This window comes from Cibotium barometz, chromosome 31 (genome assembly GCF_041138505.1).
Source record: "Cibotium barometz isolate CiBa-2024 chromosome 31, ASM4113850v1, whole genome shotgun sequence".
NCBI classification, from domain to species: Eukaryota; Viridiplantae; Streptophyta; class Polypodiopsida; order Cyatheales; family Cibotiaceae; genus Cibotium; species Cibotium barometz.
The window spans coordinates 45194389-45213023 of NC_141076.1; the positions used below are offsets into that span (position 1 = coordinate 45194389).

At 38.2% G+C, this 18635-nt stretch overlaps 1 protein-coding gene across 1 annotated transcript; it reads right to left on the reverse strand.

The window, feature by feature from the left end:
• Positions 1 to 987: 987 nt before the first annotated feature.
• On the reverse strand, positions 988 to 4173 carry LOC147620919 (WRKY transcription factor 6-like). The gene is made up of 5 exons (XM_086825192.1): positions 3824 to 4173; positions 3415 to 3564; positions 3044 to 3322; positions 2770 to 2883; positions 988 to 1927 (listed from the first exon to the last, which is right to left on the reverse strand). The coding sequence occupies exons 1-5, from the start codon at positions 4085 to 4087 to the stop codon at positions 1223 to 1225; spliced, it is 1512 nt and encodes a 503-aa protein (XP_086681318.1). The 5' UTR covers positions 4088 to 4173; the 3' UTR covers positions 988 to 1222.
• Positions 4174 to 18635: the final 14462 nt, after the last annotated feature.

Genomic DNA, 18635 nt, shown 5'->3' on the forward strand with positions numbered 1-18635 from the left:
AAGATGGGGTTACAAAGTCCACTTAGTCTAGATCTGCATGCTTTAAGGGACATTAATGGCCAGGGCTAGTTGTATGGGCCAGTTCCAGATTCTAGAGGTTGGCCAACATATGGAATTTCCTCGTTTTTCTATCAGTCATTCGGCTCTAGGTTTTGAAGGTTGGCTAGCTTGTGGAATTTCCTCATTTTCCCTTCAAGTCATTCAGCTCTATGTTTTTGGAGGGCTAAATATATGAGTTAGCTTCAGTTTTTGGAGCATATGGAATTTCCTCATTTTCCCATCAAGCCATTTAGAGAACAACTCTTTTTTGATGCTGCAATATCAAGACTATGTTATATTTTTTGTATGCTACTTGGCATCTCTCAAAACACCTCTCTCAAAAGCACATAAATGAAGGTGCCATTTAGTATCGTTGTGTTCAAGGTTCTCTTTATATATGAGTGTGAACTTACGTATCGATCTAGTCCCCCCCTCCCACGGTACACCCACCCCAGAAGAAAAAAAAAACAAGGGAAAAATTGTAACTATTTGCTAAGGAGCAACAATTTTGCAGTGCAAATCAATCATGGTGTAAGTATGATGATTTTAAGGCTCCCTCAATATGGGGCCCCATCCTTCAAAAATAAGAGGTTGCAAATTGGAGAGAGATGTTGAGCATCTTCATACATTGTAAAGAATAAAACTATCCCAAGAAACCCTTTCAAATTGGCAGTTGCTCTCATACTTTGATAGTTTCAATTGTATATACAACATATTAATTAATTACTTTCCCACGAAACACCATAATCTACTTGCCCATTGGTGCTATGCAATCTTTTGAAAAGCAAAATGACGAGGATGCGAGACATACCTGATGGTTGGATGGTGATAACCCCTTCACATGCACTTATTACACTAGAAAGTAATTACATGCAAATTACACTAGAAAGTAATTACATGCAAATTGCCTATTAGGCAAGATTCAATAAGCCAACATGTAAAAATTAATAAGTTGAGCAAAAGACCAATCACGTTATGGAGTTTCTAACAAAGGATCATATGCTAAACGTGTGGTCGTAGTACATTCAAAAAGCTTAGGATGCATTAGTGTGGCACACATTTATAGGAGACATGACCTCCAAATATATACATGTACAGGAGTAAGGATCATTTGAGGCTTAACAACTACTCTAAATAGAGTTGGGAATGGCCTTACAAGACGTTGGTACCACTATCATTTACATTATCTTTCATTTTTGAGGTGGCCATCATTGCCACTACTGATGAACGTTTCCATGAGTGCTGGTGGTTGTAATAAGGACGTGCAAATAGATGCAGCTAGAGCTTCCGTGAAGGCAGGATCAGCAGACAGGGTTGCTGCAACCTTGCTAATCACACTGTTGGTTGGATCATAAGATTGATTATCGACCTCTAATCTGGTATCAAGACGGCCAGATTGCGAGATTAAGGCGGCGGCTAGTTGGGTTGCAGCTGGAAGCAGACTGGACATGGGTGGTGGAGCATTGCAGGCGTGGCTACTGAGCAATTGGCTTACATCAAAAGTAGTGTTATTTGGGTGATGGGTTGTGGGCGAATTAATCAATGGATAATGGGTTTTGGGTGAATTAATCATTTTGGAGAAATCAGACATATTACTAGCATGACCCATATCCTTGGTTAGGTCTATGGTGATGGTCGGGAGAGGAGAATTAGGTATAGCAGTAATTATATTTAAAGAAGATGGACATATATTATTGCTTCTATGGTTACCACTACCATTATAAATATTCACATTATTGTTGTTGCTAGATGTAGAGCCACACATCCACATGTTTGCCATTGTTGATGTGGCACATGCCATTGTTGCAGCAGCTCCAGGAAGAGGGTGATTGTGGTCCCCTTCATATGTGTTGATTAGTATAGACTTGTCCTCTGCACACCTCTGAACCTGATAATGTAATTTAATCCATCCCCATACACATTCATGACAAATTAATCACAAATTTTGGTATTTTATAAAACTGAAATTATGTATTTTCTCAATTATCAAGTCAAGATTGCCTCATGAAATCTGATCTTCTATGTGCAAAATAGCATTGAGCAACTTTTTTTTTTTGAGAAAGATAATGAATCATCATGTATGTAGGTGCCAAGGTTTTTACCATAGCCCATGGCAACAAGAATGATAGATTCATAGAGCTTCAAGCAAGGTGCCTGGGCATGTCGATCACATTAAACTATATATACATGTCATACATATTTATGTATATATTATGTACACACGTGCACGAGCGCACACATACACATGCACACACACACACACGTATGTGCGCACACATACACGTACACATATACACACATTCACACACACACACATATGCATGTATAATGTGTATCACTAACACTATACACACACACACACTTGCTATGGCTATGTCCTCACTTGCTATGGCTATGTCCTCACTCAAAGTTGCTTTTGGACAGAATTTCAGGTTATTTGCATCTTCGCTTTGCGGGATAGAGATTTGGGAAATTCTTTTGGCTATTTGGCAGATCTTCACATTCCCTATCAGAGTTTTCCTTGTTCCTCGACTCTTTGGTTCGATATTGGGCACTATGGATGCAGCATAATCACACACACACACACACACACACATATGTATATCTATACACACATGCACATGTACATGCATACGCACACGCACACACATATACACATACACATGCTTACTTACATACACACATACAGCAAGTTACTTAATTAACATGATAATGGGTATTTATTGATACCTGCTTGCGGACAGGGCAAGTAGGAGACATGTTGCATCGGTAGTAGGCTCTTGGGCATGGGTTGCCCTTAGCCATCTTCTGCCCATATTTTCTCCATTGGCATCCATCCTTCAACTGTATTCCCACAACAAGAACATAAAAAACCATCATTAATCATTCTTCAGACCTAAACTCATAATTAACCCATGCTTAAGCTTCCTTAATCATCACTTGATATATAGCGTGGGCATCAATGAGAGTGTATATTTAAGCTAATCAATGTTTGAATAATTACCATGGTCTCATCTGTCCGTGCTCGCACTGATACCCGAGCTTTGCTAGCTAAGTTATTGTGAGCCACCACCTTTAGCAACTTCTTTGGCTTTGAGGGTATTGGATCTGGGCCTTTTTGATGATGAGACAATGCTAATCCATCCGGATTATCCTTAATTTCATTATTGTTAACATTAAGCTGGTGGTAATTGGCCTCCTCGGGGCTAATATTAAGTATCTCGGCTTGCTTAATTGCTGGTAAGATGTCTTCCTCAGCCCGTGATGACATTTGAACCTTAACCTAATATAGGTTTTAGATCATAGGTTAAAATAATTAATCAAAGAATCGTGCATCTTACCATATAAAGATACTTGATTTACTGATTACTTTACCTTTGGATCATGAATTGTGTGCTGCATGGCGCTTGATAATTGCGAGTGCAGACTATTGTACGCCTGATTAAGGTCTTGGAGCATGGTTTTTAATCTTGCATTCTCGCCGTAGAGTTTGCAGAGCTCGACTCGGAGATCAGCTGTGAACAACTGCGCACGCCACCGTTAATCACACACAGTTAAACAAAATTTCTTGTGCTAATCACCCACAACCACAGAAGATCGGCTGCATACCCTTGATACTTAAACATGATAAGTAGAACTAATTAAACAGAATTACAAGTAAAACCCCACCCCTTAAAGCTGGAATCGATCTCAATAACAAAATAAAAAATATGTCGTTATATAATACAGCCATTGATCAGTACTCGCAGTTATATTAAAAGTGGGTTAATTATAATTAACTTACGGAGATTTCGTTCTCGCTCTTCACCGCGTTGCAATCATCTGATTTCTCGAGATCGATGGTATTAAGATCGAATTTGGCTTTGGATTTCGAGTTCTCATGATTTAAAGGAGCTGCAAATGTATCGTCTTTAAAATAATCTCTTGTGATTAGAGGCAATGGTGGATGCTGATTCGCGCATCGTCTCTGATTAGGGTACTCTGGTGTAGCCTTGGAGGAATTAATTACATTTTTGGCGGTGAATTTGAGGCTTTGAGAGTCCTCCATACAAAACAGCTTTTTCGACCAAAAAGAAAACCGCAAGAAGGAAAGAGAAGCAAGTGATTGACAAATAAGTGAATTCTCACACCTGTCATCTTGTAGTCAAGTGATAAGTATTTTCTTGTCCACGCAATCCTTATGCATTCATATGAGTGCCAACACATAGATTCCCTGCAAGGACCCATGCATGCACACACACTTGCACTTGCACTTTACACACCCTCGAGGCTCGCAACTTCACTTGCACTTTGAGTGAACTTGGGACTTAGATTGACCTTTCGTACACTAGGTGAGAGGATTGTAACTCAGAGGCTATTCTCACATAGGCCACTCTTGAGTTGGTGGCCTCCCTCTGATCACATGGCTTGTGTTTTGAACAACATGCCCAACACCAGCAGGCCACCAATGTGATGGCAACTGATCACTGGTGGGCGAACGCTTGCACATCCTCTGAATAGCCATGGCCTAGCTAGATCAATGTGTGATGCTTGGCTGTTCCATTCCCGGTCATATACATTGATTGAACGTTACATAATGTAGTGTGTGCATGAGAGTTCCATGCCCAAATATAAGTCATATAAGACACATATTATCAAAATGAAAGTCCACCCAAAGTCTATTTTGTAACTTGTCAATATGTGTCTTGAAGCTTCTAAAAAAAGAGTATTAAAGTGTCGACGCCTAAGGTTGATGTTGACCCCCTAGGGCAATTGGATAGGAATTATGTATGTCAGTCCCCTAATTACAAAATAGAATAAAAGAGATATTGTTATTCTAGAATGCAATGAATGAATGTAGCCCAATTAGGAGAGTTGCATAATCACAAGTTAGAATAAAATAGTTACACTACCATGCAATGAACAATGTAGCCCAATTAGGAGAGTTGCATAATCACAAGTTAGAATAAAATAGTTACACTACCATGCAATGAACAATGTAGCCATGTTAGGAGAGAGTTGCATGTTTTTAGCCCATGGATGTGGTCTCAATGTTCAACTTTAGGAGAGTCTATAAGTTATTAGGACATTGGGTAGCCTTGTGAACATAGTGCTTGAAAACCGATGAAATTCTAAATGACAAAACATTGTGGTTAAAAGTTGACCTCAAGGAATACATTTTTGTTGGGTACATTACTTGGCTATTTTGCAATAGTAGAATCTAGTTATTATAATAGATTTTATTTATTTAATCCATTTGACAAGAAGTTTCTTTTTCAACAATAATTATGAAATCAATTTTTTTAAAACAAAAATGCTTCCACTTGTAGGTGGGCAATACGAGGGGTGTCTGTGCACATTGTAAATAGGGTAATAGGTTTGATAAACACATACCTTTTTAAGGTTGAGTGTTTTAAGTTTGCACACACCTTTTTGGGACGAACTCACAAGATTTTGGCCTCCTTGTTTGTGAACCTAGCTTGATTAACAAATTCCACATGCTATGGTGAAAAGTCTGTTAATGTTTAAGTTCTTGCTCATAAGTATGCTTACCTAGCCTCTATTTGCTGAAAAATAGAGATGTATTTTATGGAAACGACCTCTAAGTAATTTTGCAAAAAAATAGAGATACTCAAGTTCTCACTCATAAGTAATTTTGTAGTTAAATGGAGATGTATTTTATAGAAATTGACCTCATTATAATGACCTTTTTAAATGTTTGTTAGCTTATTCATCTAGGTTTAAAAGCTTCCCATGCAGAAGATAGTCATTTGTATACATCCTTAGTATATTACATCCCTAAGAAGTCCACAATATGATAGTGACTTTGAAAGGGGGAAAACATGTGACCACCTAACTCCTTACACATTTCGATAAGTTTCTCCTTTATTTGAGCAACAAGTGGATCTATAAAGTTAAAGACTTTGGTGCACTCCTAAATGATGGGTGATGGCTCTATATTGCTCATGTGTAAACATTGCTTACAAAGTCAAGAAAGTGCTTGACCATTTGGATACTTTGTTGAAATAAGTGAGCATATAATAATTGTTTAATTGATGTTTTCCATGTTATTCTAGATCTTGCATGTCTTTCTTGAGTAACATGAAGTTTTAAATAACTCCTTTTGATGTGTATAAAAATAAATTGTGATAGATTTTCAAACAACTCGGCCTTGACAACTTTTTTATAAAGCTTTCAATGCAACCCACATGATTACACCATAAATTCTTATTTCCAAATATTTGTAACTGATATGATTGACTATATAGAGTCCTTAAATTTGAATATTTTCATGATGTGCCTTTGTGTCAATATCTATAATTGAAGACTTCTAGCTAGAATGAAGGTTGAAGACTTCTAGCTATTAAGTTTCCAACCCTATCTTTGCATTGACAATGAAGGATTGTGCAAAGTCTCATCATGAACAAATCTCGTCATTTCTTCCATTGACATGCATTTTGAACTATTAATATTAATCTTTATTGATGAGATTAAAATATAGTGTGTCTTTATTTACATTTTGTAAAATGCATGTGCATGATCTTTTTTTAATTGATCTTGTTGTAGCACTTTGTAATATGCTACTTATTTTTGGTATTGCACCATGCCCGCAAGAAAAATACATACCCTCATTAGGAGGTGTTTGATGGGATTTAGAATTATAAAACATGTGAAGTGATTAATCTCTGTGGCTTCTATTGTAGAAGCTTTCAAATTCTTGGAAAAAGTGATAGTAGTTAGAGAAAGGCCCAACACTCTTGAAAGCACTTTAGAAAGAGTTTAGAGCTTCCTTCAATACTCTCATGCTTGGTATGTATCACTATCAATGCATTTTTAGGCATTATGTCTTAAACTAGAAACTCTTTTGGCATAGTCCTAAAAGGATAGGCCCTGTGGTGTGGCTACTCTATGGTGCACTTGGTTACTTACAAGTTAGCAAAATGATTAACCAGTAATAAATATAGGTTATTGTTTCATTCATGTTTTTCATGTCATTCTAAAGATTTTTTATCTTTTTTGATAAGTAATGTAAAAGTTTAAATAAATCCTTTTGACTTATATATAAAAATGTGATAAATTTACAAACCACTCCTTGAATTTTCTCTTTACAAATCTTTCAATGCAACCATGTGACGGTTCATTGTAGTATCTTGTTCGCAAAGCTTTCTATGTACTTGCCATGATTAACTATAAAGTTCTTTAATTGTCTTGGATTTTCATCAATTTTCTTATCCCGATGTGTGTTCATATATAGGATATATCTTTCTATGTACTTGCTGTTAACCCCATTTTGTGGTTAACTAAGAATCTCTCCACTACACATGAGAGATAGCATAATAAGTGTCATGAAACAACACTATAAAGTTGCAATTATAAGAACAGCTCGCAATGCTCAAGCCTAAGTGGCTTTGTAATCATTTAGTTCATTTCTTTTTAAAGTTTGGGCGCCCAAGTGTGAATAAGGGCTAATCGTATAAATACCAATTTCTCATAATGCACAGACAGAATCCCCCTTCGTTACTGTTTATTATTGCATGAGCAAAGCAGTTTTTCTCCATTCCTAGGTCTGACATTTCACAAAATGACACTCACTCTGACAAACCAACACATTTTCATCTTACTCCGAATTTCACTAGAACTCTACACACATGTCTCACACAACACTGCTGCACTTGCACCACTCTCAATACACAGAATACAGAATGAAATGACTAGAAGAGATGAAGCACAAAATTTGTCAACTGTATTGTCATTACAGAATCTGCCATAGCTACACATAAAATCCTCCAAGAACCACCACTGAACAAAACAGCTCCAACTATATAGACTTCCCATGACTTACTACCTTCCAAGATCCCAAAGCTAACCAACTTCCAAAAATACCAGAAATCCATACATATAACTTGAAAAATAATCCACCTAAGGTCTACCCCAAACACCTGGCACAGCTCGGCGGCTTGAGCCCTCGAACCCATAGTCCCTTGATCCGGTCAACCACTTGATCTGCCGAGTCCGCCACGTTCGCTTCTACACTTGCCTTTCCGCTTTCCTCTTGCACTTCCACTGTAATAAACTCCGCCGCCTTATCACCTTCTGGAATCCGCTGCAACTATCCGACCAGCTAGCCCCACTGCTTTCTTTACAATCCGAAAAATCTGCTTGGACTTCCCTTGACACATATGGAACAACCTCAATCCATTTGTCTGATATCTCCTCAGCCTTATTTACCATCCAATGAGGAATCTCTGGAACCTTCCCATAAAACTTTTTCATCCTGAAGCCATTTACCGTTTTCACTACCGGAGTTCCAAACACATCTTTCAACCTGAAGGTGCCTTGCCCCAACTCTTCAACAATCTGATAAGGCCCAAAGTATCTCAATTTTAACTTACCCGGATGCGGCCCCAACTTGGAATTATATAACATCACCCAATCATCTTTCTTGAAAATTTTCAACTTCACCTATCTTGACAACCATGCCTGTCTTCTATTCTGAGCTATCTCCATTGCATAAGCACTCCGGATCCGATCCTCCTCTAGTCTCAGCAACTCCCTTTGCCGATGCAAAACTGAATCCTCAAGGCTCAACCTATGCTGAACTACTAGCTGCAAACTTGGAACCACATATTCCATCGGAACAATAGCTTCTATACCATAAACCAGCTTGAAAGGTGTCATCCCAGTGTGACGACTTTATATGCTGTGTCCGAAATGACCATAGTGCAGAATCCAACTTGTCATCCCAATCAGATCGATTTTCTGCAACAATCTTCTTCAAAATTCTCACAAGCACCTTGTTTGTACTCTCTGCCAGCCCATTTGCTTGCGGATGATACGGAGTGGATTTCTTATGCAAAATCATATGCTTAGTTGTCAATTCTTCAATGAATGAATTAAAGAAATGCACACCTTGATTTGACGCCAGCTCTATGGGACATCCAAACCTTGTCATAATGTGCTTGTACAAAAACCTAGCCACACTAGCCACTTTATTATCCCTTAAAGGTAATGCTTCCACCCACTTTGTGGTGTAATCTGTTGCCACCAGAATATATCATGCACCTGTTCTCCTTGCCTTTGGCTTTATGGGTCCAACAAAATCCAACCCCCATTTTTGAAATGGTTCAAGTGGCAAAACAGGGTGGTCCTGCATCCTATCCATTGAGGTTGGTTGCCCAATCTTCTGACATTGCAAACACTTCCTGGCAAACTGGTCTGATGTGCATCCTTAAGCAACAATGGCCACCACAAACCTGCTTGCATTATTTTCCATCCTGTAATCTCTCTTGAAAAATGTCCTCCAGCTGCTCCAAAGTGTGCCTCCTGCAAAACAGCTTTATGCTCCTCATCCAGTACACATCTCCTGATGATCTGATCCAATCCCTTTCGGTATAGTGCACCAGCAATAATAAAAAATGGTCTGCTTCGCAATGCAAATTTCTTCTTCTGATCTGTTGACATACTAGAAGGCAAAAATCCATCTGTCAAAAACTGGAACATTTGATCATACCAGTTTTTAAACTCTTGTCCCTGTACATGAAAAAATTCCACATCCGGAAGCTGATCTCACACCCCAGGCATCTCCTGCATATTTTCCAATCTGCTAAGGTAATCCGCTACTACTGCATGCTTGTTCCATGGTGTATGCAACACCATATAGTCAAATTCTTGTAGCAAAAGCATCCACCTTGCCAATCTGCCTTCCAGCTTTTGCTTCTTCACTAAGAAAATTAGCACCGCTTGGTGATCAACATGAAAAATTACTTTGTTCCCTAGCAAGTAATGCCGAAATTTCTCCAATGCAAAAATCATTCCTAAAGCTTCCGCTCGATAACTGTGTAATTCTTTTTAGCCGGTTTCAGCATCCGACTTGCATAATACACTGGTCGAAACCACCCGCGGATCTTCTCCTACATCAAAACAGCTTCGACTGCCATATCCGATGCATCCACAAACACATGAAATGGCAACTACCAATTTGGTGGTTGGATGATAGGGGAAACAACAAGCATCTTCTTCATAACCTGAAATGCCTTCTCCTGAGCATCTCCCCATACAAACTCAACATCCTTCTTTGTCAAATGAGTCAAAGGTGCACTGACATCTGCAAGATACCTCAAGTACCTATTGTGCCACTTTATCTGCCCCATAAATCTTGATACTGCCTTCAAATCGTCAGGTGCTACTGCTTTTTTAATTGCACTAATTTTGTCAGAGTCAATTGACATACCTTCTTCAGAGATTATGTGACCTAATAGCTTCCCTCTTTGCACTACAATTGCACATTTGTATGGATTCAGAGACATCCGAAACAGCCGACACCTTTCCAAACATTTCCTAAGATACTCCAAGTGCTTTGCCTTCTTGCCAAATACAGAAAAATCATCCATGAAAGTCCGCATGAATTTCGTCAAATACAGCTCAAAAGTTTTGAAAGCTGCTTTGGAAAACGATGGTGGCCCATTCTTCAATCCAAAACTCATCATTGTATATGCAAATGCACCCCATTCTATTATAAATGCGATTTTAGCAACATCTTCCTCCGCCATCCGGATCTGGTTATATCCTGAAAAACCATCAAGAAAACTATACATTTCATGGCGTGCGACATCATCCAAGATTGAATCCATAAACGGCAATGGAAATGGATCAGCAATAGTTGCTGCATTCAATTTTCTGTAATCCACACACCCGGATTTTGCCAGACTTCTTTGGAACGACAACTATTGGTGACAACCATTCTGCCTGATCTATTGGTATAATGAAACCTACTTGCAAAAGCTTATCCAACTCTTCCTTCACCTGCTTTGCATAATTTGGATTCATTCTATAACATTGTTGAATCACTAGCACCGCATCTTCCTTCAAATTGATCTAGTGTTTATACACCTCCGGATCCATGCCCTTCAAATCCGAATAATCCCAAGCAAACACATCAATGAACTCTTACACAGCAACCTCTTAAGATCCTCCTTAAACCTCTCATCCAAATTAACACTGACTTTGACCACTTTCGGATTAACTTCAGATCCCAGATTCAACTCCTGCAAATCATCCTCTTTCATTCTTGAAACCTTTTCCATCAACTTGTCAAATAGAAACTCAGCTCTGGTTATTGCCTCTTTTGGTGGCACTTCCTCATCTAAATACTCCAAATCCTCTTTCATCTTGGAGACAAAATTGACTCCTGATTCCTGAATTGATCCCTGACCTGTATCCACTTCACCTGACTTAACAAATGACTTCCTGTTAGACTTTGCATAATCCTCCTGAAAAACATACTTCTCCACAATCCTTTCCACATCAACTTCAAATACTAGAACAACAATAGGATTTGCCTCCATAAAACATGCTTCTTCATCGTCTTCGACTTCATCAGCCAAATTAATTGTCTGAGCCATCATTGGCTTTACTGACGTTGACAATTTCTTCTTTGCAGTCATTGGAATCCTTACATAATGTTTACCTTTCTTCAAAATCATTTCATTCCTTTCCCAATCCTGTTTAAGCTTCGCCGACTTAAACCACGGTCTCCCTAAAAGCATTGAATAAGCATTCCCTGCATCCTGCATCTTCAAAACAACAAAATTTGCTTGAAATGGTAATCCATGCACCTTTAGGATTTGACCTCGCAACATCCCAATTGGCTGCACTCTCCGCTGATCCGCCATCCGCACTTGGAATGGTGCAGGCTCAAGCTTAACATCTGCCGTCCTTGAAAATTCAGCTTCAGACAAAATGTTCACACCGGATCCCCCATCTAACAGAACATCAGAACATATACGACCATCAAATTCTAGCTTCACAGTTGGTATAGTAAAATCCACATCATCTGGACTAATCTGATAAGTCCCAACACTCTCCTTCAATGCACTCTGAATATCAGGAATGGTTGACTTTCTTGTAACTGAATAAAGTTTGTCCCTAAAAATCAGAACCAATGAAAGCAACTGATCCAATGTAAACTGTATAGGAGTATTCAATAGTTCCTCAAACAATGCCCTTGATGCTAATTCTGAACTCCCCACTATCTTGAGCTGCTTTTGCTTCTATCCAGATGTCATTTCTTCCTTTCTGGACTGCTCCACTTCATTCGCTACCTCATCTCGAACTTCCTTCTGTGCTTCCCAATCCAACGGTGGTTTAAGCCTTGCCTTTGAATGTGCAACTGCCATTGCCTCAGGCTCACTGGACTTACATTGCGAACAATCACTCCGGAGAACACTCCGCGACACTTGATTTGTCCCCTGATCCTCCGAAACTGCAACATCAATGAAATTACTCTGAGGTGTTTTCTCTGCCTCCCCCGCTGTACAGATGGTGCAGGTAACTGTGGTAACTGCATATTTGGTGATTGTTGATCCCATACCTGTGGATTCCAATTTGGGTGACTCCAGTTTGGGGGTTGCTGCCATCCCTGCTGTTCATAAGTATGATTAATTCTCTTGATTAAACTAAAATAACCATTCCTCATTTCTAAAAATGTTAGCATAACCCTCTTTCAATTTAGAATGAGTTGATATGATTTTTCTTACTCATAATCAAGCTAAAAAGAATTAACCATCATTTTTACTAGATTAAAAATCATGAAAATATATAATCTCTTTCTCTAGCTTATCAAGCTTAGAGTTTAGATTAAAATAAAGAGATTATCATTGAGAATCAACCTTCTACCAAGGATCTAGCCATAAGAATGACTCATTAGGGAAAGGTTGAGGTCTATAGGGGCCCTTTAAGCTACCATATTATGATTTTAATGACTTTTTGTTAAAATGTTAAGTTCCTTTGACTTTAGATACCTTCTTATTCTTCAAATGGCTAGAAGTTTGAATTTCAAAGTTTCCCGCCAAAATTGAATTTAAAATTGAGTAGGCAAAACCATATCATGTGACATATCTATGGAAAGAGCTCAGCGACGAGTAGATTCTGGATCTCTAATCTCTAACAAATTTTGAGCTCATATATAGAAGTTATGGATGTCCAAAATTTCAAAAACTCTCCCCCTACTTTTTGGGAATGAAAAGTACCAAAAGGCATCTTCTAGAGAATCTTTTGACCACCTTTAATCACCCAACATTTTTGTATACATGGCATCACATGATTGGCCCTTTTCCTTAATAACCTTTTAATCACATGGCATCTTAAAGGGCCCCTATAGACCTCAACCTTCCCCTAATGAATCTTTCTAAAAGAGAGATTTTCTTAAAGAAGATATTATAATTAAGCATAGAGATTAACCTTAATCTAATTAAACATTATGAATCTTTGGAAAGCTTGATTTGAAGAAAAATCCATTGATTTAAAAGCTTCTCAAGCTTTAGAGGGGTTGAGAAGAAGAAAATCATTAAGAGAATTGAAACAAAACCATTAAATTAGGTTTACCTTTGACTTGGGCTTGTTTCTTTGGCTAGAAGTGAAGCCCCCAAGCAATTCCTTGGCCACCAAGAGGGGGAGGGTAATCTCCAAGAGAGGATGAAGAATAGAGAAGCTCCAAACCTCCCAGGAGAAGAGGCACATTAGAGGGATAATATAAATATATTAATTTAGAGATAATACTGGCATGGTATTTCTCCCTCAAAGATAAAAATACAAAGGAATGAGGGTCTATTTATAGGCGAGGGAGGCCACTAACCAAATCCAACTAGGTTCTAGAGCCTTCCAGCTTTAGTTTGACCCAATTCGGACAAGATTTGGATCAGTTTGGCTCCCTTTTTTATCTAGTTTGCACCAGGAGAGAGGAGAGATAAAATATCTTGATTTTTTTGAATTAGAAAAGCCAAACAATGATGATAAAAAAGGCACCTACCTCAAGTGGCTTTCCGTCCTTAGCGAGGTCAAAAATTCATCATTTTACTAAAATATCTCTTTTTTTTTACTAATAAACCTTATTTTTTAACCAATAAACCCTGTACTTAGTCAACTCTTCATCTTATATGAGCATTTACTCATTTTTGGGGTATTTTCTTTTATTCTTTGTATTTATCTCATCCCAACACGTGGATTAATCCTATTGGCCCTTTGGAACCTTATTTGGACCTTAATCCAATTTTTTTTTAAAATGTGGACCCTTAGGCTAAGGCCTTTAATACACATATTCAATTAATTCCTAATGAACATTGGAAAATTTATTTTGAATTTATGTTTCAAGGGAATTCATCTTAGATATTAGGAAAAGTTTTTTATCCAAAAATATCTCAATTTTGAATTACCTCTCTCTAGAACATTTCCTCTCTCAAGGCCAAAACAAGGGAAAACAATATTTTCTTGCATTCTGAAATAGGGGATGATTAAAGGGGATTGAGGTAAAAGCTTATACATTATTCAAGGCTGAGGAGGAATCTTACACCAATGCTCACCTTGCTCCATGTTTGGAATTGTCCCATGGTGGCATTGAGAGGAGGTGTTGAAATATATGATGTACAAGTGGTAAAGGATGAGAGAAAGAGGTCATGTAGGTGTGAACACACCCAAAATAAAGTGGGTGTGTGGGTGCAAAAGGGATCTAGGGTTGGCCCCCAACCGTAGCCCTTGGTGAACCCTATATAAAGGGCAAGAGGCCTCACTTTTTGTAATACAAGTAACACAACACTTGAAGGAGAAGGCTAAGCTAACTTTGGAGTGGTTGAAATAGAAAGTAATACAAGAGGCTTTCTATACATCTTGTGTCCTTTGTCAATCTATGATGTCTTCATGATGATTTAGTAAGTTGTTTATGCTTGTTCATTCTTTCATACTTGCTCTCCTCTTGTTTCCATTGCTTTCGCTATTATTGCATGCTCTAGATACCCATGATTCTTAACATTTCTTGATGAGTAACATGAAAATTTAAATAAATACTTTTGACTTGTATATAAAAAAAATTGTGATAAATTTACAAATCACTCCTTGAAAATTTTCTTTGCAAATCTTTTAATGCAACCAACATGATGATTCATTGTAGTGTCTTGTTTGCAAAACTTTCTATATACGTGACATGATTGACTATAAAATTCTTCAATTATCTTGTATTTTCACCAATTTTCTTATCCTGAGATGTGTGTTCATACATAGTGATATAGCTTTCTATGTACCTGATGGTTAAACCCATTTTTTGGTTAACTGAGCATCTCTCCACTACACATGAGATATAGGATAATAAGTGTCATGAAACAACACTATAAAAAATTTAATTATGAGAAGGGTTGGCCAGCCTAAGTGGCTATGTGATCATTTAGTTCATTTCCTTTTAAGGTTGTGGCTTCCAAGTGTGAATAAGGACCAGTTGTATAAATACCAATTTCTCATAAAGTAAAGAGATAATCCCAATTTATTACAATTGAGTCTTGTGCTTATCTCCGTACTCTCTTTTCTGTGTATATGGTCTATGTGTGTGAGAGAGAGTTGAGACTTGAGAGGAGCGAGTGCTCTATTCTTGGTGTATGTTCCTCTTGTGTTTATGTCTATAAGTGCAAGAGTAGAGAAGAGTGAGAGTCCTTGTGAGGAGAAAGACAACCTCTTGGTGATAGCGTGAGGGAGGAAGTGAAGGATTGGAGCTAGCAACCCCATAGGTGTAGCTTGGAGTCTTCAAGAGATACAAGCTCTGAGCCAGCAAGTTCCCCATGACACGATAAGGTAAGCATTATCCATTTCAGTTAAGGATTAGTGTAGCAGGGAAGCAATTGTTATCTTTCTACTCTCTTTGTACTCCCATCATCTTCTTACAAGTCCCTTTTCCCTAGATATGGCTTCTTGACTCGTTGCGTCGATGATTGAGAAGTGGAAAACAAGTGGATAAGATTGTGAGAAAGGAGAATAAAAGAGAAAAGGAATGGTTGTTTTTTCATTTTGAATGATTTTTTGCATTAATAGAGTCGAAAAAGCTAAAAAAAGACATTTGCATCTTTGCATGGTGACAGCTCATTAATCATAGCGTGATTATATAATAAACACCCTTTTTCTTAATCATTTGAAATTTGGAAAGTAAGGAGCCATTGGTTCTTTTTCTAATTATCACATTAACATTCATGTTGCAAAGGACAAAACTAGAAACTTTGGACCGGAAGAATTGATATTTGCACCCCCAACCATCGTTTTTTTATTATTATCAAAACCTGCACAATCATGTTGATGTGATTCTCTAGACTACAAAATATAGCCAGTGATTCTCGATCACTTTACCTATATATTTGGGTACATTTTTTGCCTTCACCATGGAATTAATCACTTCATATAAGCCACCATGAAATCAAACATAGTATCAGAGCTTAGGTCCACAATTCTTATGCTGCCCAGAAAAAACTCTTTCATTAATCTTAGCCAATCTTGATTAGTGATTAATCATTTGTTATCTTTTTTCACATTGTGGGGATCACCCTCTCCTACCCACAACCATGGGAGATTTGATTTCTCTTCACATAAGCAACCAAAGCTCAAGCCACTTATACCATCTTATTCCTAGCTCAAAGGTGCCTATTTTCACTCACGGAAAATAGAAAACATGCAACACATCATCGACTACAGCCCGGTTTTATGAGTCGCTTCTAGATTTGGGAAAAAGCCTAAAATTGAAGGCATGAGTGCATAACTTTCTAATTCTCCATATCCTTGGGAGGTTTTTGGCATGCGAATCCGGCTGCAGCATTAGATTGAGCTAGAAACAACGTGTGTTGATTGCATCACTCTCCACAAGCAGAGACTCTCTTTTGGTAAAGTTATGTTTAATCCATGCTTATCTTGCTTGATTCCATCATTGATGGGTTCAAATTAGAGCTAACCCACTGCTATTTGATGCCCTAAAAGCATTTGAAGCTCACTCAAAGCACAACCCTCTCAAATCTACCCTCTAATAGTGCTCTGTTTTTTGCAATATTAACAATGAGTTAACCTCACTAATTAAGATTAATTAAGATTAATCTCAGTTTCTTGGGAACATTGGTGTCTCACTAACTGAGATTAATTAAGATTAATCTCAATTTCTTGGGAACATTGGTGTCTCACTTATGCCATTGGGAACTCGCTACTACAGGTTTCTATAACTTCAAATCACAAAAGCCCCTTGATTTGGTGCTTCAAATCTTGACTCCAAGTCACCTTTTTTTGCACATCAAAGAGGAGTTAATTTCATTTCAGAGTCATTAAAAATGCCTTCCTCTTCTGCATCTTCCAATTCCAAGTATGTAAAAGCCAAGAAACAAATCAAAAAGGCCAACTCCATTAGAAAAACAAAACCATGCTACTATTATTATGCTAAGGGCAATGGGTTTGAGTGATTTTTTAAGTACCAATATGCATTTGTATAGTGAAGACTATTATATTGTCATGGGTTTGCTTTTTTCCAAAAGGCTCCCTCTTGATATGGGAATGATCTTTTCGGGGAGAAAAATATGAAGGGTAACTTAATGATATCAGCATAAGTCCCCCTCTTTTTACTTTCTATCATACCTTGACCTCGCAAGGTATTGTAGGTTTTTTGTAACCATCCCTTCTAACTTGCTCCATCAGCACCCTTTGTTACGTGTTGTGGCATGTCAACTTCTAGCTTTAATGGTAGAAAAGACCTCTCATAAAAGATGGAATGGAGATCATGGGTTCACCCTTATAGATGAGCAATGGAGTTGACACTTGCATACTGGGTAACTCTAGGGAAATCAATGGGGTGGGTCTTGGATAGCCAACAATGGTTTTGTAACCTTTAGTGATGTAGAGGCTTCACCATCAATCATGTCTCATGTGATAGGGTTTCTCTTTGGGATCTAGGCTTGTTTAGACGTTGGTGGTGAAGGTTCATTTACAATAACTTTCCCTTTGATGGCATTTGAGCTATTGAATCTTTTACCATCACTGTGGAGTCTTGGGAATTCGTAAGCAGTGGAGTGAGACTAGTGGTATACTTTTATGGTTTGGTATCCAAATACAATGGTTACCCTCCTAGTATCCTTGAGCTTTTAATAAGCATTTGGGAATCCATTTTGGGGTAGCTTGTAACTTGGACTTCCTGCACCAATTCTTGTGTTAAGGTCCTCCTTGCTTGGTCGGTTGAGGAAGTTTTGATGGAGAAATCTTGGGAACCCATTTCAACGTAGACTTGGGTTTTGGTTACTACGTGAGGGACGGACAGTAAACCTAATTGTCCTTCTCTCGATCTGAATCAAACAAAAACTTTGTAACCAATTTTAGTTTACTAAATCCAAAGAATAGACTACCGAAATTAATCTAGTTTTTCCTTGACCAAACTCACCAAGAATCTAGTTGGATAAATGGACAAAATGATGGGTAGATTACCCTCATGAGAGATCAAGGATCCTCATTATGAAACTGGGAATTATGGAAAAAGGGTTGTCGATCTCAAATTAGAATTTTACTTGCATTGGAACCTCTGTTTTTTCATTCAAAGGACTGTTTTATGCCAGAATGCTGGAGGAAGCATTTGGCTTATGTTTTTCTAAGAGGAGGTTCGTTGTTGGAACGTCTGCTGGTGGGGAGTCATCAAGGGACGTTGCTCGCAACAAAGTCTGAGGTCTCGACCAGCCTCGGTACGGTTAAAATGGTACGCTTCCGGTACGATGGGCGAGGACCGACGAAGCCGTCCCTAAGTGAAGTGCTAGGACACCAAAGGAGGACCCTAGAGGATTCTGACC

Bases quoted from the DNA above. Each gene is read 5' to 3' on its own strand.
- LOC147620919 (XM_086825192.1), bottom strand. From the start codon at position 4,087: ATGGAGGACTCTCAAAGCCTCAAATTCACCGCCAAAAATGTAATTAAT. The intron at 2,884-3,043 runs GTAATTATTCAA...GTGGGAATACAG, and splicing joins CACGGACAGATGAGACCATG to TTGAAGGATGGATGCCAATG. The intron at 1,928-2,769 runs GTATCAATAAAT...TTACATTATCAG, and splicing joins CTTGCCCTGTCCGCAAGCAG to GTTCAGAGGTGTGCAGAGGA.